Raw genomic sequence first — 27,853 nt, forward strand, 5'->3', positions numbered from 1 at the left:
CTGACTCTGTCTTTCTGTGCTGAGCAGTTAGTTTCTATTCTCAGTTGTGATGTGGATGAACCGCCCTCTGTTGCTTTCTTACCTCACTTCAGTAAACGTATACATATAGTAGGACTTGGGATCAGGCTATTACAAGGACCTTAGACTTCAGGCTGTATCAGGGACCATGTCGGACCCCGCAGTCACCGCCTACCTGACAAAACTGTTGTGCTCACACGGTGGTCGGCTGGAGAGGAATCAGTTGGGAGAACTCCTGGGTCTTCCAGTGGAGCAAATCGAGCAGATCCTGCAGGATGAGGTTCTCAGGTTCCCGCAGAGCTCCCAGATAGTCCTGGCCCAGAGCCCCCTGAGGATCTGTGCTCGATACCTGCTGCCGAATGACCCAGATGGGGAAAAGGAGGAGGAAGAGAAGTGCCCCAGATTGCACCTGTGCCGCCGCTACCTGAAAGGACAGTGTAGGTAGGTAAAGGGGGTGGGTAAAGGAAGTTCTAAGAGATAAAGGAGGGTCATTTTTGGGGTATTAAGGCTAATTCTGAGGGAACTTGGATCTGAGATAGGAAAATGTGGGGGATGGTGGCAAAGTATTGGTGAAAGAGGAAACTGAGTTTGGGGGTTGTAGGGCAAGAAAATTGTGGCCATCAGTTGTACTGGGGCAAGAGTTAAAAGAATTGTGATTTACTGGGATAAGTAGAGCATGAAAAGGGTAAGCGGGGGTAAGTTGGAGATATTAGGAAAAGAAAAGAATAACAAAGAGTACTGGGGTAACAATGGGAAAGCCAGGGTTTTTGCAATCAGAGGAGAATAAAAAGGTGTACTTGGGTTAGAGAGGTAAGTTGAAGCTATTGGGATAAGAAGAGAATGACAAGGAGTCCTGAGGTACAAGGGGTGAGTTGGGTAGCAGAATGGTAACTGGGTTTAGTCTCTGTGATATCCGAGAAGGAGGCTATAAGATTTGGAATAGGTTTTACAAGGATCTTAGATTGTAAAAGACCATGAACTAAAATTCTTTTGAATCAAGTGTCCAATGGCCTGCTGAAATCTGTCCAAAATTAGATTTCTCAGTGTGAATTACAGTGCAGGTCAGGATGTGTTGCCCCATTGGTTGCCACTTCCTGCATATTTTAGTATTGCTAATCAGAAATTAAATTTCATAATTTTCTATAAACGTATCTACTGCAGAATCAGAAATGACTGTTTTTATCTATTCCAGGTATCACTGCAGATTCTCCCATGATGTATTTTCTGACCACAACCGCGCTGTGTTAAAAGCCAATGGGCTGAGCGGACTGAGTGAGGATGAGATCAAAGTTCTGCTGTTACAGAATGACAACCAACTGCTGCCCGAGGTGAGTCTGAGGTTCCCTTACTGCCACCAATGTCCAAATCTGTCCCATGATGTAGGAGGGTAAGTCATCTTGTGTGTCTGAATAAATAGTTCACAAAAGATCATAGGATAATTTAGCTCCCATGGCCATACCCCTTTCTTATATATAGAACTGATCGTTAAACCAGAAATTATTTTGTGTGGTAGTAAAAGCGAATAAATCAAGGATAAAATTCATTTCGGGGTCTAACATATCAGACTCCCTGAATAAAAAATATTTGACCGCTTCAAAACCTAATTCATGAGATATGCATGTGTAAAGTGATGCAACGTCCGCCATGACTAATAGACCCTCACCATCCCATGTGATGTTGTCTAAAAGTTGGATGGTGTCCTTAGTGTCTTTTAAATAGGAAGGTACCTTTTTGACTACTTTCCGATCCTAGCTGAAATGGAAATAATCCCACTAACAGTGGGACGACTCGGGAGATGATTAATATCTTTGTGTATTTTAGGCAGATAGTACATCGTAGGAATACGAGGGGCTGTTGGTATCAAAAGGGCTTTCTCCTTTTTATCCAAAATGCGTGCCTTGACACCCTTATCAACAAGAGTGATCAATTCCTTTTTGTATGTACAAGTGGGATTATTTCTGAGCAACTCATAGTTTTCCCAGTCAGCAAGGATCCTGGGCATCCCCTGGAGATAATCGGCCTTGTCTAAAATAACTATGCCGCCCCCTTTGCCAGCCATGTCAAAGGCTGGGTTAGGGGGAGGTTTGCTCAAGTTCAATTTCTCTAGATCACTAAGGACAAGGTCCCTAAAAATATTAATTGAGGGAGGTAAAGCTCCTGGGGGTTTAAAAGTGGAGGCAATGGAAAGCCCAGAATGTTGTTTTATGTGTCCTACCTCAATGGCCATTTTGACAGCAATAGGGTTGGACAAGATGTACCTTTGTAAATTGATTTTACGAATAAATCTATGGACATCGATGAAAGTATTGAAACAATTCATCTGTTTAGGTAGTACAAACTTTGAGCCTTTATCTAACACTAAAGTTTCCTCTGGTGTAAGAACCGTTTTACTTAAATTGACGATACCCTTCGCTTTTATGTCCTTCTCTTATTTCCGCCATAATCTCCTCCCCCCTCTAGTGCCTCTCCTTGTTTGGAACTCCTTTTTCTTCCTCTTTGGTCCTTGGGAAAACCCCACCCATTTTGTGGAGGGAAATCCTGGTTGTAATTGTTCATTATATGAGTCTCTGTTGTGAGTCATGTAGGGATAGGGAACATGTCCCGGATCGTCATCCCTTAGAGGAGAATATCTGTTAGATGTAGATACATGTCTATCATAAGGGGTTCATACATATCCCTGGGGTACTGGTTGTATGGTCTCTCAGAAGGGGTGGAGGAGGGGCGATGACCCCGTCCTCTCCCACCCTGATTACCTTCTCTTCCCCAATTCGGACATGTAAGCCAGCCTCCATTATGTGAATTTTGGCCGTTCTGTGATGGGTTCTGATAAGAAGAATAGTTTGGTGTATGTTGATTATAATCCCTCGGGTTGTATCCATAAGGTTTAACTTTTATTTCCAGGGGTTCTTTGATAATTTGACTTAGAAGGTTAGGGTCCTATTTCTGTGGATCTCCCTTCCCTATAACTAGATCTTGACTGCACCCGAGCCCAGGCCCAAGGTGACCCCCCCAGACTGGAGAGCTCCCACGAAGGCCTCTACAGACTCCGCACCCTTTAACTCCAGCTCTTTCACCTGACAACCCCTCTGAGCTAACCTTGGATATTTTAGGAGGCCTGCCCCTGTTAACCCAGACTGGGGATTGGTCAGGGCTCCTCAAACTCTCCAGGTGGCTTTACCTCACCTACCTTCCTACCTCTCCTTCCAGAAAGCATTAGAAGCCTCTGGAAAGAAATGGGAGGTCCTCATGACACCATCTGTGAGTCACCCAGCCATAACCTGAGCCACTCCCAGCCCAGAATGAAAACAAATAGGCCTAGCAACCAGCCAGGGGCTGCTTAAATTTACCTGTCCTCTCTGGCACACTACTAGAGGGTGCTACAACAGTTAGCTAGATATTTTGGTTCATCATTTTTATAGGACATTGTACAGAGGGATTAACAGATTAGAAAAGAGGTAATCAAATGTGTCAGTATCTCCAAGTTGCTGGTTACTTGCACAAACAATTTTTTCCTCACCTTTTGTGTATTTTTTAGATGTAGTGTATAACGGAATATCTGCCCCAGTCAATCTAAGAGGTGATCTCTCTTCACTTTGCATAGATCCCTTCTTACTTTTCCTTGTGTCTCGGAAGCAGGAAGTGCATTTTCTCCAACATGACACATAAGTAGCTTTTCTTGCTCTAAAACTAAAAAAATGTTTTTGACTTAATATATATTTTAATAAAAAACAATATGCCATTGAAAATGCAATGTATATAAAGTCTTGTTATAATGGATCAGTGAATTGGCCCCTATGTCAGTAAGGTGCACCTGTGCTGACACTCCTCGAGCACCCAGTATCCCCTCAACCAGAGGTAAATAAAAGGATTGAGAGAAGGTGGTTCTGAGGCATAGAGGAGGGTGATTTTAAGGTATTGAGGTGTTAGGAGTTTATCTCTGAGCAGTGGCGGCTGGTGCTCCATTTTTTTGGTCCAGTCACAGGATACTGCTACGGACAGGGTGTCAGATCATCACATTACAGGCAGATAGATAGTACCTTTGGCAGCATGGCTTCTCCATCCATGGAGCTGCGGGATCAGGGTTACGATTTCCCACTGGCACGGAACCCGGAAGTGACACTGCTGAAGGGGGAAAGCACTGCCCACCTGCCAATAGAAAACCCCACAGCAAGGGGAATGCCTGCAGGACAAAAGTGTTGCGGCGCAGTGCTTTGCGCCACAATGACTCACAAAACCCTGCAAATGAAGCGTATTACATGCAATCACGTGATTGCATAGAGGTCATGTTACGCATAGTGCGCTGTGTCTGGCACCCGTACACAGTACACTTAAAGATTTTTTTAAGATTTTATTAAAGGACCTTTTTTTTATGGTGACTAGCCTTGGAGGGGGCACTGGGCACTAATAGATGGCACTGATAGGCAGCACTGATGATGAGGTACTCATTGGCATCTGACATGGGCACTGATTGGCATCTGACATGGGAACTGACAGGTGTTATTGAGGGGCACTGATTGGCACTTTGGTGGGCACTGACTGGCAGCTGATGGGCACTTATTGGCAGCTGTGGTGGCACCTCTAATGGGGGCTGAGCTGATAATCAATGAGCTGAGATAACAGCTCCACAATCTGATGGCATAGGGTGGCTTCTATCTATTCTTCCATGATGCCTGCCACTAGAGGACATCCTGCCATGTTAGGGTTGTTTCTCCCCCTCACTTTCCTCCTCTGCTCTATCCAGCACCCAAGTCGTGTCGGTGACCTCATCATCAGGCTCAAGTTAGTCCCTTCCTCTACCTCACAACCAACATCAGAATCAAGTAAAGTCTGTGCATCCTCAAGAAGCAAGTGGCTGAAGCTGTGTTCAAATAATTCAGCTGACTCCTCCATGCATGATGCTGGAGCTATGGCAGGAGTAGCTATGGACAAGGAGGCAGAATAAGCCGCTCTGGCAGCCTCAGTAGACCGTGCACTAGTGCCAGGGTCTTAGAGAATGAGGAGGATGAAGATGGTTTAGTAGTCAGTCCACCACCTCCTCTACAAAAAAAAGGAAAAGATGGCACAAAGACCAACCAAGCAATATGTCAGTGATAGCAGCAATAAATACAAAATAATTGTAGAACTAAAAGTCACAGACATAAGTGAGAGTGGTTAGTTCAAAGCACCAGTGGCAGCTCCCTTGGGAGTTGAAGCAAACTCTGGAAAGACAGGTAAAGGAGAGACAAGGCTAAGTGAAGCATGTATTAAACAGTTTATGCAAAGGTAAATAGCCAAATGGCTACTCACATAATAGAAGTGAGAATCAGACAAATATATATAGTAGATATATATTTGCATGGGATTCCTGGATGGATTTTTGTTTTGTTTTTTTTACCTTTAATAAATGTGGGCTACCAGGCCCTTAACTATAAGGTCTGTCTGACATGGACTCACTGCACGAAAATGCATCTATCAATAGAGCTGAACACCCCCAATATCACAATATTGAGATAAGATGAAAATGACAAGGGTACTCCCTGCAAAGGTAAAGCATAATGGACTACTATGCATCGCATAGTAGCCCATTATGTGTCACTTACCTGACACAGGAGCCATCAATGTCACCGCTGTCCCCTGTAGCACGGAGCATCAATCTTCTTCCAGGTAACGCTGCTCCTGCCACTCACAGCACCGGAGCAGCGATGAAGTCACTCCCGCGCATGCGCACGGGAGCCGCCACTAACGGCATATTGCCGTCATATCGCCATTAGCAGCAGCATGCTCAGTGTGCCTGCTCGTCACTGTCTACGGCACATGCGCCATAGACAGCGGTGCCTGTCTTTTTGTAAATAACTCCTAAACCGGGTAGGTTTAGGAGATAATTCTTGGACCTACAGGTAAGCCTTAATCTAGGCTTACCTGTAGGTCAAAGTGGTTTGTAAGGGTTTACAACCACTTTAAGCACATCCTGTTTATGTTTTTCATGCAGTTCTACGTGTCTACTGCTTATACCCCCTGCATGGGAATATTATGGTTGTAATTTTCCTTATATCTCAATAAAAACATCAGAAAAAAATTAATTACATATTTATGAATACAGAGTTGTATTAAGTTTATCTTGATCTGTTAATAGAAGAATGGCACCTGTCCAATATTTTTTAATACAATTGCACTGCTTGTTCCAATGTGATAATTTTTCTTGCAGGATTGTTCAAATTACAAGCAAGGCAGCTGTGACAAAGGAGATGATTGTACGCGCCTCCACATGTGCAGATTTTTTACACGAGGAGCGTGCAACTACCGCTTTTGTAAGAAATCGCACAATCTCCTGGCATCGAAAATAATACTCACCTGTGGCTGGCTGAACCAGACGACTGTTCAGAACTTCCAGATGCTCTGTGTCCTGAAACACAATGAGAGACAGCAGCTACAGGAGGAGATTAATTGTGAGGAGGCCAGGAAGGCTCAACGGCCAGCAAGAGGCAAAGGAAGAGGGAGAGGAAGACCAAGACGTGGAAAAAAAGATGGCTCCCAGGACTTGTTGAAAGGAAAGAACAGAGAAAGAAAATTTGATGGTACCAGTACCCTGTTAATAAGTGTTTGAAGTAAACCTGTCACAAACTTAGGCAGTTTAAACTGAGCCTATAATGGGAAAATGCATAAGCAAAGGTCATCTTCATTGGAAACTACCAAAAATACAGCTGAATTTATTTCTAGCATTTACCTGTTACCCCTCTTCACACGGACGGACATTCCAACAGAAAATGTCCGATCGGACCGTATTGCCGGATAATCCGACCGTGTGTGGGCTCCATTGGACTGTTTCCATCGGAATATCTGACCGACAAAGTTTTAGAGCTGGGCTATAAAATTTTCCGACAACATGGTCCGATCGTTTGTAGAGAATTACGATCGGACAAAGTGCCACGCATGCTCTGATCAAATTCCTAGACCAAAGCTATTTGCTACTAGCCTGAACGTAGTCCCGTCATAACGATATTACGTCATCACGTTACGAACATTCGGATTTTCCGACAACTTTGTCCGACCGTGTGTATGCAACACAAGTTTCGGACAAAATCCGTCAGACAAAATCCGACGGATTTTGTTGTCGGAATGTCCGACCGTGTGTACAAGGGATTAGATACATACTTTGCCCCACCCACTTTTGCCTCTCAAGACTCCCTAATGTCCCTGATGACACCCATTATATTACAGTATAAAGCCAATACTCCTATTATGAGGCAGAAGGGGGTGGAGCCAAAATTGTCATTTATAGGATCACATCACAATTTGCATGTATTTGATGTGCAGGTTTTCACTGAGGATTAGCTCTTCCTATGTATATGAAAAATCCTCTGATCCCATGATGCAATTGAAGTTATGTTTTCTATAAGCTGTGCTGTTCAACTGCTTGAGTATTTGGAAGGGACAGGGAACAGACACAACATTTTCATTGTGCTGGGTCCTGGAAGGCGAATCATTGAATACAGATAGGATAAAAAAGTTCCTCTTTAACTGATCTGATCAGGTTTGCCTGTCAGTTGGACTTGTGTTTGTTATCACCCATCTACCCCCGGTCTTATCCGCAAAAAAAAAAAAATTAATGGTATCCGTCCTCTTCTGTGAGCTGATCCCATGCTGATCAGAAAAGAATCTGCTGCGTCTGAAAAGGGCCTTTAAGTCTAAATTTTAAAAAAACGGAACCAGGTACTGAATGCCCAATCAGCCAGGGATCCAATTGAAACAACTTAACGGCTTCCTCCATCCACACAAACGAGGTGGATGGAGGAATTCTACCCACCGTGTCATTGTATTCTGTGAGCAGGGACTCCTCCTTTATCAGAATACATGGATGAGTGCCTCAGCTGATTGGCTGCAGCACAGATTGAACAATTATTTTCCAACAAATCAGTTTGTGTAAAGTCGATCATTTTCAAAAGTTGGCTGGTCCCTGCTGAACCAGACAAATTGCAATCTATCTATGGCTAGCTTTACTCTGGTCCCTTAGAAAGTTTGAAAATAAAACTAACATCTAACTTCAATAGTTAACTGTTTTGTCACTGTCCCTCACAGTAATTATTTTCCACCACTAGATGTCCTCAATCTTCTGTCTGTTTTGAATGGCCAGCGTCATTCATTCTGGAAGACCAAGAAGATCTTGTGAAAGCAGCAGACTGGACCTGCCCCTTGCGGGGAAAAAGAAAATCCCCTCACATATGGGACTTTAAAGGCTCCGATGAATGTACAAAACACCGAAATAATAAAGAAAGTATTTTATTAGTATAGAAAATATCTTAAAAATATTAAAAAGGTTTCATCAATACAATACATGAAAACATGGATACATGGTCAAAGCCACGAACAGGAAAGAATGTATATTCATCTACTCAGTATGATAGTGAGATTGATACAGAAAACCATACACCAACATGTTTTGGATTCTTTAGAGCTCCTTCTTCAGGAAGGGTTTTAACAATCTTGATAAATATAATCTATAAAACAGAACATATATTAGCCCTTGTACACACAGTCGGACATTCTGATGGACAATGTCCGATAGGACCTTGTTGTCGGATAATCCGACAGTGTGTGGGCTCCATTGGACTGTTTCTGTCGAACCAAGTTTTCAAGCTGGGCTATAAAATTTTCCGAAAACATGATCCGATCGGACTTTGTCCGATCATGTGTAGAGAATTCAGATCGGACAAAGTGCCACGCATGCTCAGATCGAATTCCTAGACCAAAGCTATTGGCTACTAGCCTGAACATAGTCCTGTCCTAACGAAATAACGTCATCATGTTAAGTACGATCGGAAAATCCGCCGGACAAAATGCGACGGATTTGGTTGTCAGAATGTCCGACCATGTGCACAAGGGCTTAGAGCATTCATTGCTTATGGACAATGGCATAACGTGATGAAAGCAAGGGGGAGCAAGATTGAAAGAAAAAGAGGAAGCACACCACTACTCACAATGCCTGAGAGGGGGAGCTCAGAGCATGGTCAGCCAATGGTAAAAACACTATTTGTAGTGATCCCAACCCCCTCGCAGGGAGAACCCCCTCGCAGGGAGAACACCACAGCATACTGCATAGTGTAATGTTGGAACTTGGAAAGGTTGGCACTGATGTCATCACATCAGTGGCTCTCTCTCCATCACTAAGGGCCGCCCACAACTGAAAAAAAGAGGGAAAGAGAACCCTGTATGCCATGTGACCTGCCTTAGTATAGTTCAAACTTTGTCCCATTCCATAATTGTAGTAGTTAATATGGATTCAAGGTAAAAGTCCATAATAGGCAGTAATTCCACAAGAGGTAGCAATAATTCGTAACATGGTCTAGCTTATGGTAGCACAAGTCCACATAAGTCCATAGGTTCCAGACCCTATTGGGAAACCCCCCCTCCCCCACAACTCAGTGCACTAATGAGCCCCTATTTATATGGAATGACCTGCAGAGGATGGTAATGCTTCTAAAAACGTTCAAAAACGTCCAGTGTGCATGAGGCCTCAATGCACAGAACGTCTTGGAAGAACTTGCTTACAAGTTTATATAACATTCTAAAAGGATACCAAAACCTTATCTGGACAAGCAAAAAATTACTGCATAATTTTCCCTGCCACATGTAAGCCCTTGTACACACGGTCAGACATCCCGACAACCAAATCCGGCGGATTTTGTCCACCGGATTTTGTCTGAAAGTGGTGTTGCATACACACGGTCGGACAAAGTTGGCGGAAAATCCGATCGTTCATAACGTGTTAACGTTATTTGGTTACGATGGGACTACATTCAGGCTAGTAGCCAATAGCTTTGGTCAAGGAATTTGATCTGAGCATGCGTGGCACTTTGTCCGATCAGAATTCTCTACAAACATTCAGACAAAGTCCGATCGGATCATGTTGTCGGAAAATTTTATAGTCCAGCTCTAAAACTTTGTCGGACGGATATTCTGACGGAAACAGTCCGATGGAGCCCACACACGGTCGGATTATCCGACAACACAGTCCGATCGGACATTTTCCATCGGAATGTCTGACCGTGTGTACAAGGGCTTAGCCTGTGCATATCCAGATAGCATGGAAATCTTTCCTTATATTTACCTTCTGTTAATTTTTAACTTTCATTTTTCAACAAGATATGAAACATCAAAGAACATTATTAAGCCAGAGGCCAAATGACTGACCAAGACAAAAGAAAAATCAGAGAAGTGCCTCTAAGTGCAGTAAGACAGTGTATTTTATTAGACCCCCCCACAACAGGGCTACTTACAAATGGCCGACCAAGCATCCTAAAATTTTCTGTATCAATTATACTATATGATTTTAGATAAATGACATGACCCAATATAAACATGAGTTTAGCAATAATTGCGTGTATTTTAGGCCTCATGCCCACTGGACGTTTTATCTACTGCTTTTAAGGGCATCTGACTTTTTTCCCTGTCTCTAAACACCCCTGTATGTTAGTCTATGTATCCATTCACACATAGGCTTTTAGAGGAGTTTTTAGGCAGAGCCTTTTAGAGGCAGAAAAAATCCCACTGCCAGTGCGTTAATGCTAGGCGTGTTTAACGCTTCAACATTAATTAATTTCAATTGCCAGAGTAAATTATTATTCCGGCCAATTAAATGGATCAATGCCCAAGCACTTGACACAACTAATTGTGGCTAAATATATGACACGTTTTCAAGCGTCAAGCATGCCAAAAACACCTCTGACAGGAGGAAAGATATCTAGGAGAGTTACCAAAACATCCAGTGTGCATGAGGTCTTACTATTTCTTTTTAGATATAAAACCAGATCTGTCCCCCCTTTTTTTTAAATGTGTATGTTTTTTCCACTTTTTTTTAGGGCCCTGCTTACCGTTTCAATCTACCAGTCACCCATCCTCTCAGTGCAGTAATGGTCAACTTTTTGGAGATGAAGATAATGATGACAGCTCCAGTGATAGTGATCATGGCACACATTCAGAAAAGAGCGATAACAACATAAAAAAACCTTGCCATACCACAAGGCAATGTATGGAACTTGGTGAGATGGCGAGTTCTTTATTGCCTGGACCAGGCAATGTTTTTCCAGGACATTCATCAATATCAAAAACATCATTGTATTCTACTGGAGAAATTTCATATGCTGCTCAACCAAAACAAGTTAGTGTATCTGGTAGATCACTGAATCCTACAGAGGCAGGAGCATCCAAGGTTCAAGCAGCACCTTCATCAAAATTGGTAACCTCTCCTATGAGGGCTTCACCTAAGGCTGAAACAAGTATTGGTACTTATAATGCTTCAACAAAAACGTCAGCAACTTCCAATATAACAGAGAAATTGTCAACAAAAAGTTCATCAATTCCTGACCAAAAACAGATTATAGAATTTGTTAAAAGGACAAGCTCTTCAGTGACTGGCCCAAGTATAGTTTTCCTAACATCTTCACCAACACTACAAACATCACCTATTAGAGAAAATTTATATACTGCTCAACCAAAACCAGTTACTTCTACAGTTACTGTTCAGCGGAATTCACCTTCAAGTCCATCAAATCCTCCCAGTTCATCTAGTGCTTCTATCAGAACTGATGCACCTTCCAACAAACCATATGCCAATGTAGAACTAATGACAAAATTGAATCGACCAAGTGGCAACCAATATACCATAATTAGTAGTGAAAATAAAGCTTTTAACCTGCCACCAAAGTCCACCAACGCTACAGCTTCTCAACCTCTATCAGCCACCACTTCCCCTTTGCCAGCACCTAATAAAGGTAAGCAGAGGGGACTGGTAATTATAAAAAAGCAATTGCCATTTTTAAAGTGGTTGTAAACCCTTGCCCAGTGAAGTGACTGGCCTCAAAGTGATACATAGAGATTAAACAAATTCTCCTACATAAGTTGTACCTGTTAATTTGCAAACATTTGTCCTGTATGTCTTTGAAAACCTTTTTTCACAGCCTTACAAAGCAAGGGCCAGGGAGCTGCAATTATACACTGTACAAGAGCAATGAGAGCTGAGTGGAGGACACACCATCAGCATACATTTATAGAGCTGAGGCTGTCAATCACAGTGTGTGTACTGGAGCTCTCCCTACCCTGTCACCCCTTGACTTATGATGATTACAGAGGAACTAGACAGCATAGATAAATTACACATAGTGTTTTTGAGAGAAGCAAGTAAACAATATAAAAATATATTCTTTGCTCAGATTTCATGTCTGGGGTATACAACCGCTTTAATGAAAAAAGTGGACACTTAATGGAGATGGTGCTATGGAGAAAATATATGGTGACCTCAGCAAGATTTCTTCCTCTGTTTGTCAGTCTGCGTTGTGGCCTATCAGCAGACGTTGACTTTGCCCTGATTGATCAAAGTGACAATGGCTCTTTTAGAGCTGGCTATGTTAAAGTGCCACTAAACCACATCCTTATTTTTCAAAAACATATATAATTATAGTCCCCTTTCACACTTGTGTGACTTGTCCTGCAACTTGGGACTGCAAAGTTGCATGACAAGTTGTACCCCATGATTTCCAATGAGTACCATTCATACCTGTGAGACTTCAAAGTAGTCCCTGTACTAATTTGGTCCAGGAACCGAAGAGGGGGACAAGACCCCCGAAGTCGGAAGAAGAGGCCAGCGGCGAGGAAGAAAGCCGGGCTCCTCGGCTAGCAAAAGAGCTAGCAGAAGATAGCGGAGGAATCTGGCGAGAAGACCCCCAAAGACGGAAGACCCCCGGAGCTGTGCAATAAACTATTTTTACCCTGTGTTGTGTTTTTTTGTACTTTTTTTCACAGGTGAATGGGTAGGGGTACATTGTACCCCATACTCATTCACATAGGGTGGGGGGCCGGTATCCGGGGGCCCCCTTATTAAAGGGGGCTGCCGGATTCCGATAAGCCCCCCTCCCGCAGACCCCGACAAGCAACGGCCAGGGTTATCGGGAAGAGGACCTTGTCCTCATCAACATGGGGACAAGGTGCTTTGGGGTGGGGGGGCCGCGCGGCCCCCCCTTCCCCAAGGCACCCCCCATGTTGAGGGCATGCGGCCTGGTACGGCTCAGAAGGGGGAGCCGCCCGCTCGTCCCCCCCTTTCCTGGCCGGCCAGTTAGCGTGCTCGGACAAGGGTCTAATGTGGACCTGGGGGGAACCCCCACGCCAATTTTTTCAGCGTTGGGGTTCCCCTTTAAGTCCATACCAGGTGGCGGGGCCAGCGACGTCTCCTTCGCGGGCCCCGCCTACCTGGAGACCCGCTCAAAATGAGCAGACTTTCCTCCGTGTGTGTGGACGAGTCTGTTCATTTCAAAAGTACGGCAGATAGTACGGCGGACTTAGTACGCCGTATTAGTCCGCTGAAAAAGTGCCGTGTGTAGGCAAGTAGCCCGTTCGGAAAGTTGGACGGACAGTCTGGCGGGAAGTCCGCCAGACTAAGTCCGTCGGATAGTGCGCTACGTGTGTACGCGGCATTAGATACAATTATTCTAAATGAGGTACAAAACTTGTCATAACTAAACCTACTATAATGTAATATCAGTTATCCTAATACTTTAGTTAAATAAATAGTGGAAAACCACAAGTTCTGCATATGATTTTTTTTTCTGTTCCCTTTCATTTTAGCATCGGTAGACAAAGCACCGGAAATTTGCCTGTCTAATATTTGGAAGTTCTGCAGGCTTGGAGGTAAACGTGCACTAAATTCTGATGAGATTTATTGTAAACTCCTTAGTCAATTCAGAGACATAACTAAGAAAAAGAAAAATGCTAATCTTAACGGCCAGTGTTTTTTTTTTTCTTTTTTCTTTTTTATTACTAACAGGTAGGTGCACAAACTGAACTGTTTCTAAAAAGTGTTTTTCTTGACTGACAGGTTGCTGCTCCAAAATGCACTACTACCTACCGTACCGTTGGCAAGAGTTCAATAGAACAGATTGGGAGGACCTGCCAAATATGGAATGTATAGAGAAGGCATATTGTGATCCAAACATGCTCAGGTAGGTGTCGCTCACCATAACAGAAACAAATTGCAGAATATACCAGTTTACTTTGAAACTGTACAAAACTACAGGATGTACCATTTTATATTGTATACAGAGAGGAACGGGAATATTAAATAAACAAAAAAAAGATATCATACTCACCTAGATTTCTACAACAGCACTGATCCCAGCGGCAGCTGTCCCCCAAGAACTGAGCAATTAAACACTAATTGCTCAGTTCCCCCCCCCCCCCCCCCCCGCTCTGACTCTGAGTAGAGAGTAGTGACTTTCAGCTGTGGAGGCGTCCAGAGGGGCTGGCTCAGGCTCTCAGTGAAATGCTGAGAGGCTGAGAGGCTGATCCAGCTGCCAGTCTGGACATCTGGAAGGCCGCCCGCTGTTGGCTGCAAATAGGTCACAGGAGTGCAGAAAAAAATGCACTCCTGTGACCCATAAGAGAAGTGTAGCAAAAATAGCTTTCAATATACTTCTCCTTAAATTTTGATATAAAGAAGTTATATAAATTACAAACAAAATTATATGCAACATTGGTTTAAAAAGTTGTTAACTAAAAAATATTTATTAAATTGACACCAAATTATTCTAGTTTTCCTTTAATGTATCAACTACTGCATTATTCAATTCATAGCTCTTTACAAGGTTAACACTTTCCATAACCATTGCAGTAGTAATTGTAGCAATACCATGCTGTCCTTGAAATTTCAGTCTAGTATCCTGAAAATGAAATGATGTATCTCCACCTCCTGCCTTGTACTGCAGGTACCAGTCAGTTGATTTCAAAACCATGAAAGCAGGTAACAGACATGTCCGCAGACTCACCACCCCATCATCTGTCACAAGCCCCTCTGAGTACGTACTAACCACTGAGTGGATTTGGTACTGGAAGGATGAGTTTGGCACCTGGACAAAGTATGGCCAAATGGTAAGTGAAGTCTCCAGAATAAATTGTATTATTAGATATAAAGGTTCAGTTCAAACAAAACTGATATTTCAGATAAAGGTTGGTTCTGGCATGCTGCATTCCTTGACAGTCTCCTCTATCTCTCAGGGGCTGTGTTGTTGAGATCCCACATCTTCTATGCATATTATGAGGGGCTCCCTCCCTACTCAAATTTTCATATACGTTGAATTGTGGCAGTCAGAGGCTGTAGGAACCAAGCTAAAAACTATAGTAGAAAGATTTGGGAACCAGAGTCCCTGTTCAACATAAGAAGTTGCTGGGTGAGCTGACTCTTCAGAATCCACCAATATTGCAGTATCATTTTCAGGCAATGTTTAATTAGTTGCATCTGAATTATCTTATGTCAGTTCTAGCTCACCTTATAAAATAAATACTTCTATGTTTCACTGAATTTGAGATCATGCAATAAAACATAATTAAACCCATGATGGCCTGTTGTTCTAGAACATCAAGAAAGTGAGTTCCTCCATTTGCTCATCAGACCTGGAGACCGTATACCTCTCTGACCCGACCGGAATCATTCGATTCACTGCTGGAGGCCAGGATTACATAATCAACTGCCAAGGTGAGCACCAACTTCATTAGACCAGAGCAACAACAATCTACCCATGTGTTGAACAGAAAATAATATCTAATGCCACGTACACACAATCAAACTATCCGACGGAAAAGCAATCTGCCTATGTGTGGGCTCCGGCGGACTTTTTTTACCCAAAAGTCTGGCGGACTTAGAAACTAGTTTTGACTCAAAATTTGTCTGCTGGACTCACATTCCGGCAGACAATATGGCCGTGTGTGTGCTAGTCCACCGTACTCTTGAAATGAATGGACTTTTCCCGTACGGAGAAAAGTCCGTTCATTTTGAACGCGGCTCCGGCACCTTCGGCGGCGAGATTGACACGTCGCTGGCCCTGTCACCTGGTATGGACTTAAAGGGGAAGCCCTATGCTGAAAAAACGGCATGGGGGTTCCTCCTAGGTCCATATCAGACCCTTATCCGAGCATGCAACCCAGCCGGTCAGGGGGTGGGGACGAGCGAGCGCCCCCCCCCCTCCTGAGCCGTACCAGGCCGCGTGCCCTCAACATGGGGGGGTGCTTTGGGGAAGAGAAGGGCTTCCCCTTTAAGTCCATACCAGGTGACGGGCCTGCGACGTGTCAATCTCTAGTCCCTAGCTACCTGGAGCTGCGCTCAAAATGAACGGACTTTCCTCCGTGTGTGGGCAAGTCCGTTCATTTCAAAAGTGCGGCGGATAGTAAGCAGGTCCGCTCGTTCAGACAGTCCAGCGGACTTTATGGCGGTTTGTCTGCCAGACTAAGTCCGCCGGATAGTTTGATCATGTGTACACCGCATTAGGGACAAGTAAATTGTGTGGTCACCCACAGACTGCTGAATTAAAATCTCATAGCTATAGATTAATAGAGCCATTTATATTCACAGGTCCATTGATGTAGGCCAAGAACATGAGTATAGGTATCTTAATTCTAGGCCTTTTTTTGACCTGTTTTCGCATGCTAACTTTTTTCAGCAAAGTTTCAGCACTCTGAAGACATTATCGGTGAATTTGGAGTTGTGAAAAAATAATGCGCAGAAAAATGTGCTAGCAAATTCCTGCATGTTAAAATGTTTTTATCTTTAAAGACTCTGACAGTTTTTTGTTTGTTTTGTTGTCTGTGTCACTGAAGGGGAGATCTACCTTCACTTCCTGATACAGACACAACAAAAGTAAAGGAGATCTCTCCAAAGTGAGGGGTTATCCATATTAAGACATTTATTACCAGAACATGTGTCTCCATTTCCCCTTATCCCTGCATGAGCAAATATGCATCAGAGGAACATGCATGACTTTATGTCATACTATTCCATGTACGAAGTTTCTTGAATTGAGGTTTAGCAATTTTTTTTAAATGTGCAAACTTTTGGAATTTGCAATTTGGTGTATCAAGGTCAATGTGCCACAGTATTCCTGTTCCTGTTCCTCCTCATAGTCCACTCACCACTGATGTGTTGCCCAGCTTCAGCAAAGCTTCCCCTATCAGCCTTCAAACCTTCACCATTTCTGTTCATTACCTCATTGTAATTGAGCTTAGAAGTTTCTTATTTTTTACTTCCAGAGATGAGGCAAAGGAATGTTTATTATAAGACTGAGAAGGAAGTATGCCGCAGACCCAAGTTCCTGGATTTTGAGAAAGTCAAGATGTTGAAAGGAAGGTAAAAGGGCCAGAAACATCAAACTGACTGTGTGTATTAAGAGGTGTTGAAATTCACATTTCCAGAGATCAAAATTTTCTCACTGGAATTTTGAACAGGAAATTTTTTAATGGTCACTCTTGGCCCGTTGAAGGGCCAATAGACATTCTGCCACCTGATGGCATGGGGAGCCTGCAATGAATGTTCAAGTGTTTAGTATAGTTTTATTTACTTTTAGTAAATCCTTTTTTTCAGCCAATAAGTTTGAAACGGTATTAAAATAGCACCTTGAAAAAGAGACATTGCACTGCAGGAGAGTGTATGTGTGTTTTCCATTCCATTGGGAGTGATAATAGCTTTCCTAGCAGCCCACCAAATGGCACAAGAAGCATGAACATGAAAAATGATCTTCCATTCGATTTTGGAAATTTGGTCAAACTAAATATTTTTCATCACCAGTGCTGAGATGATAGAGTAGTTATTGTTGTTGAGTAACCAATAGGTCAGTTTTTTCTTTGGTTTTTATATTGTAGCACCAAATCTGCTGCAGACAATTTAATACAGAACCCCCTTCTCAAGACGGTAAATTACCCACCGCATTGGTGCATGAAGTCCTTGTCAGAGGTCGGGTATCAGGTATGACAGAAAAAACAATTCTACAACTCATTTAATAAAGACACACTATTTGTATGTAACATTTTGGAAATTATACTGTGTAACCACATTATCATGCTACAGTGATGTCAGATAGTGGTAGGCTAAACCTAGTTTATGTTTACAAAATGTTTGACACTATCTACCAATGAAAGGTACACTTATGTAACTTTTGTAAAGTATGTTTGCAATACATTAAAAGCATCCTAATTTTTGCTTTGCAGAAAGTCCTTGTACCGGAGAATTCTGGAGAGTTCTCAAACATTGTCAAAATGTTTACCACAACGGTCTCCGGGCATGTGGTGAAAAAACTGTGGCGTGTTCAGAACCCCTCCCTCTGGCAGGTCTACCTGTGGTATGTTGGCTACTTGCTACAAAATAGTGAAACGAAGACTGAGTTTTTACATTTATAGATGTAATGTCTCTGCCTTATAATGTCTCTGTCTCTTCTTTTCAGTCAGTTACACCTGACTGATAACCATTGCTGAGAGAGAGGAGTAATAATAATAAACACTGTGTGTACTCAGCACTACCAGGGAAGAAGTCTTGCCTATATAATGAAAAAATATGGTTGCCCCCATGTACAGTACATATACTGTATATAAACTGATAACATTCACATTGATAGTTAGAAAATAACTATATAAAAACCCTCATTAACCAACCAGTTGAGGTCCCTGGGTGTATGAGATATGACCTAAAAATGTAAAAAAAAGTACCATGGGCATACTTTGTATGTCATTCTGCATTTCCCCTTCTGTAGCTATTATTGGCATTATTATATGTCAGCCACTTTTCACTCCACGTGACCATGTTTTACTTTGGTTGAGTTCTGTATATGTCCCAAGTAGTACAGCAATCTTCAAGTAAGTGTAGCCATTAAAACAAAATATGGTGTCAAAGGGGTACATTTACTGGATTATTTATGCATAGAATGTTACAGCGTTGGTAAAGGAAGGTAAAGGAGTGGCCACAAACCTCCTCTTCTGTGGTCCCCCGCAGGCGCTCTTGGCTCCTCCTCTTCTTTGTGTGCTCCAATGGCAAACCATCTGCTATGGGGGCATACCTGTTGGCTTGCTTAGTAGTTTTATCACCCTCTCACCCCCCTTATACTTGCTTGTCTGTGTTCCTCTCCTCACAGGGTGCAGTGTTAGCAGCTGGAGCCATTGGCAATGAAAGCCTGTGAGGAGGGGGCGGGGGGGGGATGAATGGGCCAGAGACACACTGCGGATGTCTATTGACCTTATTATAGGCTTACCTGTAGGGTAAAAATTAAAACTAAAGGTATACAACCAATTTAAACTGTATCTTTGAGAACACTGTGTGTACCTCTTTCAAACCAATTGCAGGGCTTTGAACTGTCACACTGTGTATATGAATACATAAGCTTTCAGCCCTATCTATTTACCCCAGTAAACAATTGTTAGTTTCAAATTAGGGATTTCAATCAATTCTGATGGTTGGTGCATTCTTCTGAGATGATCAAGATGTCCTTGGCTGGTCAAAGAGCACAGACATAGCTGATCCTTTTCTTCCAGTCGCCAGATCTGTGTGTCCAACATATGGCTGTGTGATCTCATTTACTGCCTCCCCCTTATTTACTGCCAACATCACTTCCTGTTTAACCAGTCTTTTTCAACCAGTTAAAGTGGAGTTCCACCCACATTTTCATAATTCCATGAATCACTTCAATTCAATCCCCCAAGTTATAACAACACGGGGCGGCACAGTGGTGCAGTGGGTAGCACTCTCACCTAGCAGTAAAAAGGGTCACTGGTTCAAATCCCAACCACGACACTACTTGCTTGGAGTTTGCATGTTCTCTCTGTGCCTGCATGGGTTTCCTCCAGGTACCCTGGTTTCTTCCCACACGCCAAAGACATGCAGGTAGGTTAATTGAATTCTGTCCAAAATTGGCCCTAGTATATGAATGGGGACCTTGGATTGTGGGCTCCTTGAGGGTAGGGACCAATGTGAGTGTGCAAGGGATAGGGACAATTGTAGACACTCACTCAGGATGGACTGGTGTCTTTATTCAACCTTACTAACTATGTAACATCGGGAGTTTTTTTTTCTAACTCTGTTTACCTTGTTGCTAGGGTACATGCACCTTTCTTCTTCTTTTAACGCCGCTGTGAGGTATGTCATATCCTAGGGGCCTTGGCTCCTGGGAGATGTGTGTCATCATTCCCAGGAGTCAGTGCGCATTGCCACCTGTTAGCATCACATTATTTCTAAACAGGAAATGACACAATGCACATTTTTGAAAAGGGCAATCCGGTGCTTATTGCCATTGTTAGTGTTTTGTCCATAGAGACAGCGGTGGTGGCAGAGGCGAATAGAATGGCAATCTGTTAGAAGAGGATTACTAGACTTTGACGTTTAATTTTCCAGGAGGACCTCAGACCATGTAAGACATTGTGAGCATTGTAATGTGATGGGGAGATTTGAAATCTCACCTCAGCCCAGCGCAGCAGCAGCTTCATCTGTGTGCCAGGCTACATTACGTCCGTCTATTGTCTAGGTTACATTTGGTTACATTTGGTTGACCTTCTTACGGTGCCATCATTGTGATGGCAACCAGAGACACAATCATGCGTTGAACCTTGTGTCTTATGCGCATGCGCGATATCCAGAGGTACATGCTGGGTAACCAGCAGCACCTATTCCTGGAAGAAGACACTAGTGGGCTTCACATGCCCACAATTAAGATGGGAGTGCTCTGCCAAACTAATATAAAGGTGAGTTTTGTAAAAAAAATATGCAATACTACAGCGACCTTTCACAGATTTAGCTTTTGTAACATTGAGTAAGATAAACATCTCTGGTGTCTTAAAAAAAAAAAACTATGGCTGGAACTCCGCTTTAAGTTAATCAGTATTTAAATTAAAGAAGCCCAGCTACTCTCAAACCTAAATTAATCTATTTTATTTAACCTTTTTTCCCCCGGGTGGTATAATTATGCTTTAAAAATCACTAAAATATCAATGGCAACACAGACCAATAACCATACAGTTACATGTAGGCAGGTGTCTACAAAGGGATTGTTCTGTGTAGCAAGCTAGATTAGTCTGCTCGGGTTAGGGAAGGGTTAAGTTCTGATCACCATTTTCCCAGGCTTTTTTGGGTCCTGCCTCCCTGCCCAGTTTATATATAAAGGGCGGGGCTGGGCTCAAGAGGCTTTTTGGGCTCTTGCGCTTGCAGGGTTTATTTTTTGTGATCACATGGGAGGGTCTGAGTCAACCACAAGAACATAGCCCTCACCTGCCACTCCAGGGGAACTCGCCAGTCATGGAAACTACCAAGATGGACTCACACCATTACAGGTACGCCTATGCAGTCACAGAATTGCTAGCTCGAAGTTGGACTGAGATATACTTACTGTTGTAATGCTCCTGAAATGTTTTCAGTAAAGTTTTTGAACTGTTTTTGAGGTTGGTTTGAAGATATTCAAGAGGTGCATGGTAGTACATGGCGTATCAGAAGAACAGGGCCTGTAAAGCACATATAGGGTATCAAAGCAAGGCCTTTACAAGGGTTAACTCAGCAGAAGAGTTGGAGGATGAGAGCAGTTGCCATGAGTAACCAAGAACTGGTGGGAAGTGAAAAAAAAAGCCGGTCAATAAGCGTTAGTGAAGGGGTCCGTTTTCTGTCTCTCTCCCTAGCAGTCATCTCCCCCAAAAGTAACTGGGACCAAACCTGCTGTACAGAGACCCCATGTAACCAGTCGTATGGAAGAGAGAAGGAGTTAAGGAAGTGCATGCATGAGGTCCACGCTAGTGCACAGTGGGACCCCATTCTGTCACTGGGGGTGAGGTGGAGACTGGTGGAGACCAGAGGTCCATGCTAGTATATGGTGGGACCCATTCTGTCACTGGGAGAGAGCTGGACCAGTGGAGAGGGCACAGGCTCAGCAGTGTCCCTCCTAAATAAAACATACATTGAGCAGGGTATGTAACACGGGACAGCATGTTTTACAGAGGGACATTTTACAGAACTGTGTATGGCTCATCTATAAGCCTTGGTACCTCCATAATGTTGACTTTCACATGAACGCAGCCCCACCTGGTCCCGGGCATTGATGAGCGCGCACACACAAAAACGGTACCCCTGTGTGCAGGATGAGTAGGCACCGCCCATATAATTTTCTGTAACTCAGACCTTGTTGCTTTTTTCTTCTTAGGCAGAAGGATCAGATGAAAAAGAAGAAAAATTCAGGTATTAACGTGGATGAACGTCAGTTGTTCCACGGAACGGACGGAGCCAATGTTGAAGCCATTTGCAGGGACAACTTTGATTGGCGTGTCTGCGGCACTAATGGAACCGCGTATGGACAAGGTCAGTCACAAAAAATGTTTTTATTTAGAAAACACAAGAACCTCTTCTGTAAAAAAAAAAAAAAAGAACACTTACTAGGTCCCTGTAATGAAACCAATTGTTAAGGGCTCAGGCAAAGAGAGACTGAATTTAAAGTGACCTTGTCATCACTGATTTTTTTATATTAAGTGCATTCAGGATGTTATGTATCAGAAATGTATTACCTCTCACAGAGATTATGGTACGCCCCTTGACAATGCCATAATCTGATTTTCTCTCCAGAAGGAAGGCACAATCTTTGTTCAGGCATTCCCCAGGGTCACTATCTATTTCCTGGACTAGAATGTCAGCTCAGAGAGCAATAATGTTAATCCAAGTGCCTGTGTAGTTCTTGGCTCTGTTCACAGATGCCTGACACAGATCAGCCCCTGTTGCAGCCTCTCACCCTGTAACTTCATATACAGTACATGGGAAAACCCTCATCAATGGGAAAATGTAGAAACTTAGACAATGTTATGTAAAAAATTATACAATCTTTATTAGTACAAACAATGTAAAAAATGTTCAGAGTATTACCATTTCACCATCATGGCAATTATCTAATTGGTGACTAACAACCGTGCGAATATTGCACTGTGATTTATATAGTATATGTACATGCCAATTAGCCACTAAAATACTCTGGCCATTTTTTACATTGATTGTACCAATATAGATTGTATCATTTTTATATAACACCATCTACGGTTCTACATTCTCCCCTATGGTTGCCTTTAAAGTCCCATTGATGAGGCATTTTCTGGGTATATGTAGTTAAGGGATGTTAAAGCTGAGTTCCACCCAAAAGTGGAACTTCTGCTTTAAGACCTCCTTCCCAGCTCCTGATGGTGAAATTGAGCTTTTGGGGAGGATGGGGTGAGCGGATACCCAGTTTTGACAGGTACCCGCAGTCCCTTCCGTTTGGGTATCGGCAATCGGAAAGTGGAAGTTATCCTTTCCCCTCCCTCCCAAAGTCTTCTGGGACACAGGACAGGTCCTAGAAGACTTCGGGACCAATCACAGAGGGCAGCGCTGCTCACTCATGCACAGTGGGCACCGGAGTGTGAAGTAGCGAGGCCAGCGCTGCCGAGCAAGGAGAGAGGAAGAGAACTGCTGGGGTGAGTTCAGCTTACTGACTTCAGCATGAGGCTGGGTTGTTGATAATAAAAGGTGGCACTCGTCTTTTCCCACTCCATCCAAAAATAAAAAAGAAGTTTTGCTCTAGATAGACTTTAGTAAGTTTTGTTCTCATAATTCAGTAGGAGCCTCTCCTATTCTGTAAATGAGGGGATACAATTTTCTTTTTTTTTACTGCAACACATATATAACTTGTAAACTTTTTCCCAACAGGAAGTTATTTTGCAAGAAACGCATCCTACTCCCACAACTATTCTGTGCCCACCCCTGCAGGAACACGTACCATGTTTTTGGCTCATGTGCTGGTTGGTGACTTTGTTGTAGGGGATTCCAAGATGAGACGTCCACCTCAGAAATACAACAAAACCGAGAGTTATGACTCCTGCGTGGACAACACCCATGCTCCGTCCATCTTCGTGGTGTTCGAGAAATTCCAGGTTTACCCAGAGTACATCTTGGAGTATGAGGAGGAGAAAAAATCTACCTGTGTCATTAGCTGAGAGGGGAACCGTATCTTCACAATCCAGTTCCAAAGTAAAATCAGTCCAATGTTACTGTGTATGCCCCTGGCCACTTATGTTATTTTAGACATCTCTAAGTTAACCACTTAAGCCCTGGACCAGTTTGCAGCGAAGGGACCAGGCCCCTTTTTGCGATTTGGCACTGTGCCGCTTTAACTGACAATTTGCGTGGTCATACGACTTGGCTCCCAAACAAAATTGGCGTCCTTTTTTTCCCACAAATAGAGCTTTCTTTTGGTGGTATTTGATCACCTCTGCGGTTTTTATTTTTTGCGCTATAAACAAAAATAGAACTTGCTATAATAAATATCCCCCAAAAATATATCAAAATAATTTTTTTTCCTCGGTTTAGGAACAGACTATCAGTGACAGTCCCACTAGGAAGCACGGGGAGAGGTATGTTTACACTTACCTCTCCCCGCTCTTCAGCTCTGTGACCCGATTGCGGGACACCGGTGGCAATTGGGTCCGTGGGTCCCGCGCCCATGGTCACGGAGCTCAGGACCGCGACCCGAGTGTGCCGCTGGCGGCATGCCATTCTGCCAACATATATCGGCGTGAGGCGGTCCTTACGTGGTTAACAGGATTTTCTGTTCTACTCTATGACTTTGTCAACTCCATCCTGAACTTCAGAACATGTAATGCCACGTACACACAAGTGGATTTTCCGTCGGAAAAATCTTGGATAATTTTTCTGAAGGAATTCCGCTCAACTTGGCTTGCATACACACGGTCACATAAAAGTTCGCTGAACTTTCGAACCATCAAGAACGTGGTGACATACAATACTACAACGAGCCGAGAAAATTAAGTTCAATGCTTCCGAGCATGCGTCAAATTGTTTCCGAGCATGCGCAGGAATTTTGCGGGTTGGAATTGGTACAGACGATCGGAATTTCCGATCTAAACTTTTTCCGACCAAAAAATTGAGGACCTGCCCTCAATCTTTTGCTGGCTGGAATTCCACCAGCAAAAGTTTGATGGAGCATACACACGGTGGCATTTTCCAACCAAAAGCTCTTATCTGACTTTTGCTGGCAGAATTTCCGATCATGTGTACGTGGCATAAGTGTAAGCCCTTGTACACAAGGTCGGACATTTCCCGACAACAAAATCCGTCTGATTTTGTCTGACGGATTTTGTCCGAAACTTGTGTTGCATACACACGGTCGGACAAATTTGTCGGAAAATCCGATCGTTCAGAACGGGATGACGTTATTTCGTTACGACGGGACTACGTTCAGGCTAGTAGCCAATAGCTTTGGTCTAGGAATTTGATATGAGCATGCGTGGCACTTTGTCCAGTTGGAATTCTCTACACATGATCGGATAAAGTCCGATCGGATAATGTTGTCGGAAAGTTTTATAGGCCAGCTCTCAAACTTGGTCCGTCGGATATTCTGACAGAAACAGTCCGATGGAGCCCACACACTGTCGGATTATTCGACAACACGGTCTGATCGGACATTTTCCATCAGGAATGTCCGACCGTGTGTACAAGGGCTAAAAGGCTTTGGTTGTTAAGGTGTTCAGGTTTTCAAGTTATTTTGCAGCTAAATGAGCCGCCAGCTTTTTCTTATGGCTTCCAGTGCTGGACCAATACATGAGCCTGACACATAACAGAAGGTGGCTGTTTAGATCACCACCTCCTTCAGCTTCCAAAGAGTTTTTACAGTGGCTTGGAAACAAATTACTCCATTTGTTTGGTTATTGCTATGTGAGCTCTTTCCCCAGTTTAGAGCATATCTTGCTGCTGGACAAAAGAAGAAACTTGGGGCAGATTAAGAAGGAAATGGGATAGATGGGTTACTGGTATATAATTTGTTATACCCCTTTCGTACAATGTATGGGGTTTGGGTCTGCACTGTAAAGATATTTAATTTATGGGAATGCACATTCACTTTAAGGGGGATTTCTATTTTTTGTGATTCTGGATTGAATGGGGAAGGCTTATCTTCTCAGCTATTTATTTTTTGCTACCTGTGTGATCATCGGAAACTGAGAGGTTTCTCACACAGCAGAATCTGCATATAAGAACATATGGCTGGCCCCATGTACAAGTATAAAAGACTACTGTTTTTTTCTAAAGAGTACCTAAAGTACGACCTACAAAAAACTTCTGCTGTGAGCGCTCATGCTCCATTAATTTAGAGCCATGGTCTTCAAACTGCGCCCCTTTGTTTGCCTTTATCCAGCCCTTGAGTCATTGTTCCGGCCACTGACACCAACAATGGGATGTAATTCCTGCCACTGACACCAACTCTGGGGCACTATTTGCTCCACTGACAACAAAAACAGGGTAACTATTCCTCCCACTGACACCAACTATTTCTCCCCCTAATACCAAAGAGTGGGCATTGTTTACTCCCACTGGGCACAGTCCGACCCGCCAAAACCTGAAGGACAGTAAACTGGTCCTTTCTTTAGAAAGTTTGGAGACCCCTGATTTAGAGAATCCCCTGCTGCTGGATAGAAGAGGCAACTTGGGGCAGATTAAGAATGCAACAGCCAAGGACTTTATGGGTCCTTGGTGTACAATTCGATATATATCCCCTTCATAAAATGGGGGTTCACATTTCTACTGTCTTCATGGGAATGTGTGGGCAAAACACAGATTCACTAAACAAATGCAAAAAAATATTATGAATGAAGCTTTTGGCTTGTAAAGAATCACCATCTAATTGTAGTGTAACCATTGACCAGGTATATACTAGACAAGTGCTCGGAGAACTGGCAGGTCTATGAAAACCTTTTGTGATGGCCTTGGAAAGTTCCCAGGATGCTGAAAAATATGAAAAATATACATGCAGTGCGTTAAGCAGCACAGAGCTCTCCGAGACTCACTTGAGTCGGTGCTAATATTTAGGCTTTTTCCCCTCCTTTTTTGGTGTTTCTGATCAGGTTATAGGTTGGTGCAATATGAAAACAATTTATAAAAAATTAACTACAATGATTTGTTCCGCTGGTCGGGTCCTTTTCCTAGTGACTTCCTGAATGGGAATGCTGATACCTGTCTAGTTTTCAGGTCCAGTCTACCCATATTTCAGTTATAGGTGGAGTCTAATGGTCTAAGCTTCCTGCCTGATGGTTATATCCCACTCTGGTGAGATCTCCTTGTCATAACTCTCGGCTCTCCTCCTGTCTCCCCAGTTGTATTGGGTGTTCCATCCAATTTGGTGTGTTTCAGCTTCTCCTGTTACATGCTCTATATCAGGGGTCTATAAACTATGGTCCGCGGGCTGGATGTGGCCCTTTGTTTGCTAGTAATGACAGCGATCAGCAACTTATAGCGGGACTGTGATATTGCGGTGGACAAATCGGACACCTGACACTTTTTTTTGGTAAATCAACCACAATGTTTTTGTTTTTTTCTCTAAACATTTGCACTTGTCACTTTCCGTTGTGCAAAAAAAAGTAACACAGCCATCTGATTCCTCTATCCACACATTGGAAGTGGATGGGGGAATCCTTCCCACGGAGCTATTGTATTCTGACAATGGGGAGTCTTGAGAAAGCACTCATCAGCACCGCTGGCTATAGCCAGAAGCACTGATCGAACAAAGATTTTCCAGGAGGCTAGTTGTACAAAAGTCGGTCAAGAGATCAACTTCTGTCCAACCAGCCTGCCGATAGATGGATTTGTTTGATCCCTGCTGAACTGACAGAATTTCGATCCATCCGGCTTTAGTATTACTGTATCACTAATTTTAATTGGCACTACATTCACTGTAGCAACTCCGTGATTAGAGGAAAGCTAAATGTATGAAATGTTATATTGTTTGTTCAATAAAGATTTTTCCATTTGGTACTTTAAATTGTCTCCTAAATTCAAATTATTGGACTGTGTCTAGTAGCTTTAATACCTGTTCAGTCAATGACCCAAAACAATTTCTTATTTTATAGGCTTCATACTACTTTCAGGTCAGTTAGTAATGTGTCATTCTAACACTTCCAGGTAGTTATAGACAGAGGATATATATAGAAAAAGGCTAATGGTCACATAAGTATATATAATAGAAAAAGTGCCACATCCCAGTTAAAAATTTTT

At 43.0% G+C, this 27,853-nt stretch overlaps 1 protein-coding gene across 1 annotated transcript; it reads left to right on the plus strand.

The window, feature by feature from the left end:
• LOC143960327 (zinc finger CCCH-type antiviral protein 1-like) lies at positions 1 to 27,620 on the plus strand. The gene is made up of 13 exons (XM_077468792.1): positions 1 to 459; positions 1,211 to 1,346; positions 6,203 to 6,572; positions 10,854 to 11,765; positions 13,612 to 13,674; positions 13,862 to 13,985; positions 14,748 to 14,910; positions 15,394 to 15,514; positions 17,062 to 17,158; positions 17,671 to 17,773; positions 18,016 to 18,146; positions 21,975 to 22,129; positions 23,498 to 27,620. Exons 1-13 carry the CDS (start codon positions 167 to 169, stop codon positions 23,782 to 23,784), a joined length of 2,955 nt encoding a protein of 984 aa, XP_077324918.1. The 5' UTR covers positions 1 to 166; the 3' UTR covers positions 23,785 to 27,620.
• Positions 27,621 to 27,853: the final 233 nt, after the last annotated feature.

The sequence above is a fragment of the Lithobates pipiens genome, unplaced genomic scaffold (genome assembly GCF_037356315.1).
Source record: "Lithobates pipiens isolate NorthernLeopardFrog02 unplaced genomic scaffold, aLitPip1_a1.2 Scaffold_8, whole genome shotgun sequence".
Classification (NCBI taxonomy): Eukaryota; Metazoa; Chordata; class Amphibia; order Anura; family Ranidae; genus Lithobates; species Lithobates pipiens.

Excerpts from the sequence above, each read along its gene's own strand:
- LOC143960327 (XM_077468792.1), top strand. The coding sequence starts at position 167 with ATGTCGGACCCCGCAGTCACCGCCTACCTGACAAAACTGTTGTGCTCA. Across the intron at positions 13,986-14,747 it reads TGTGATCCAAACATGCTCAG|GTACCAGTCAGTTGATTTCA; the intron begins GTAGGTGTCGCT and ends CTTGTACTGCAG. Across the intron at positions 15,515-17,061 it reads TTACATAATCAACTGCCAAG|AGATGAGGCAAAGGAATGTT; the intron begins GTGAGCACCAAC and ends TTTTACTTCCAG.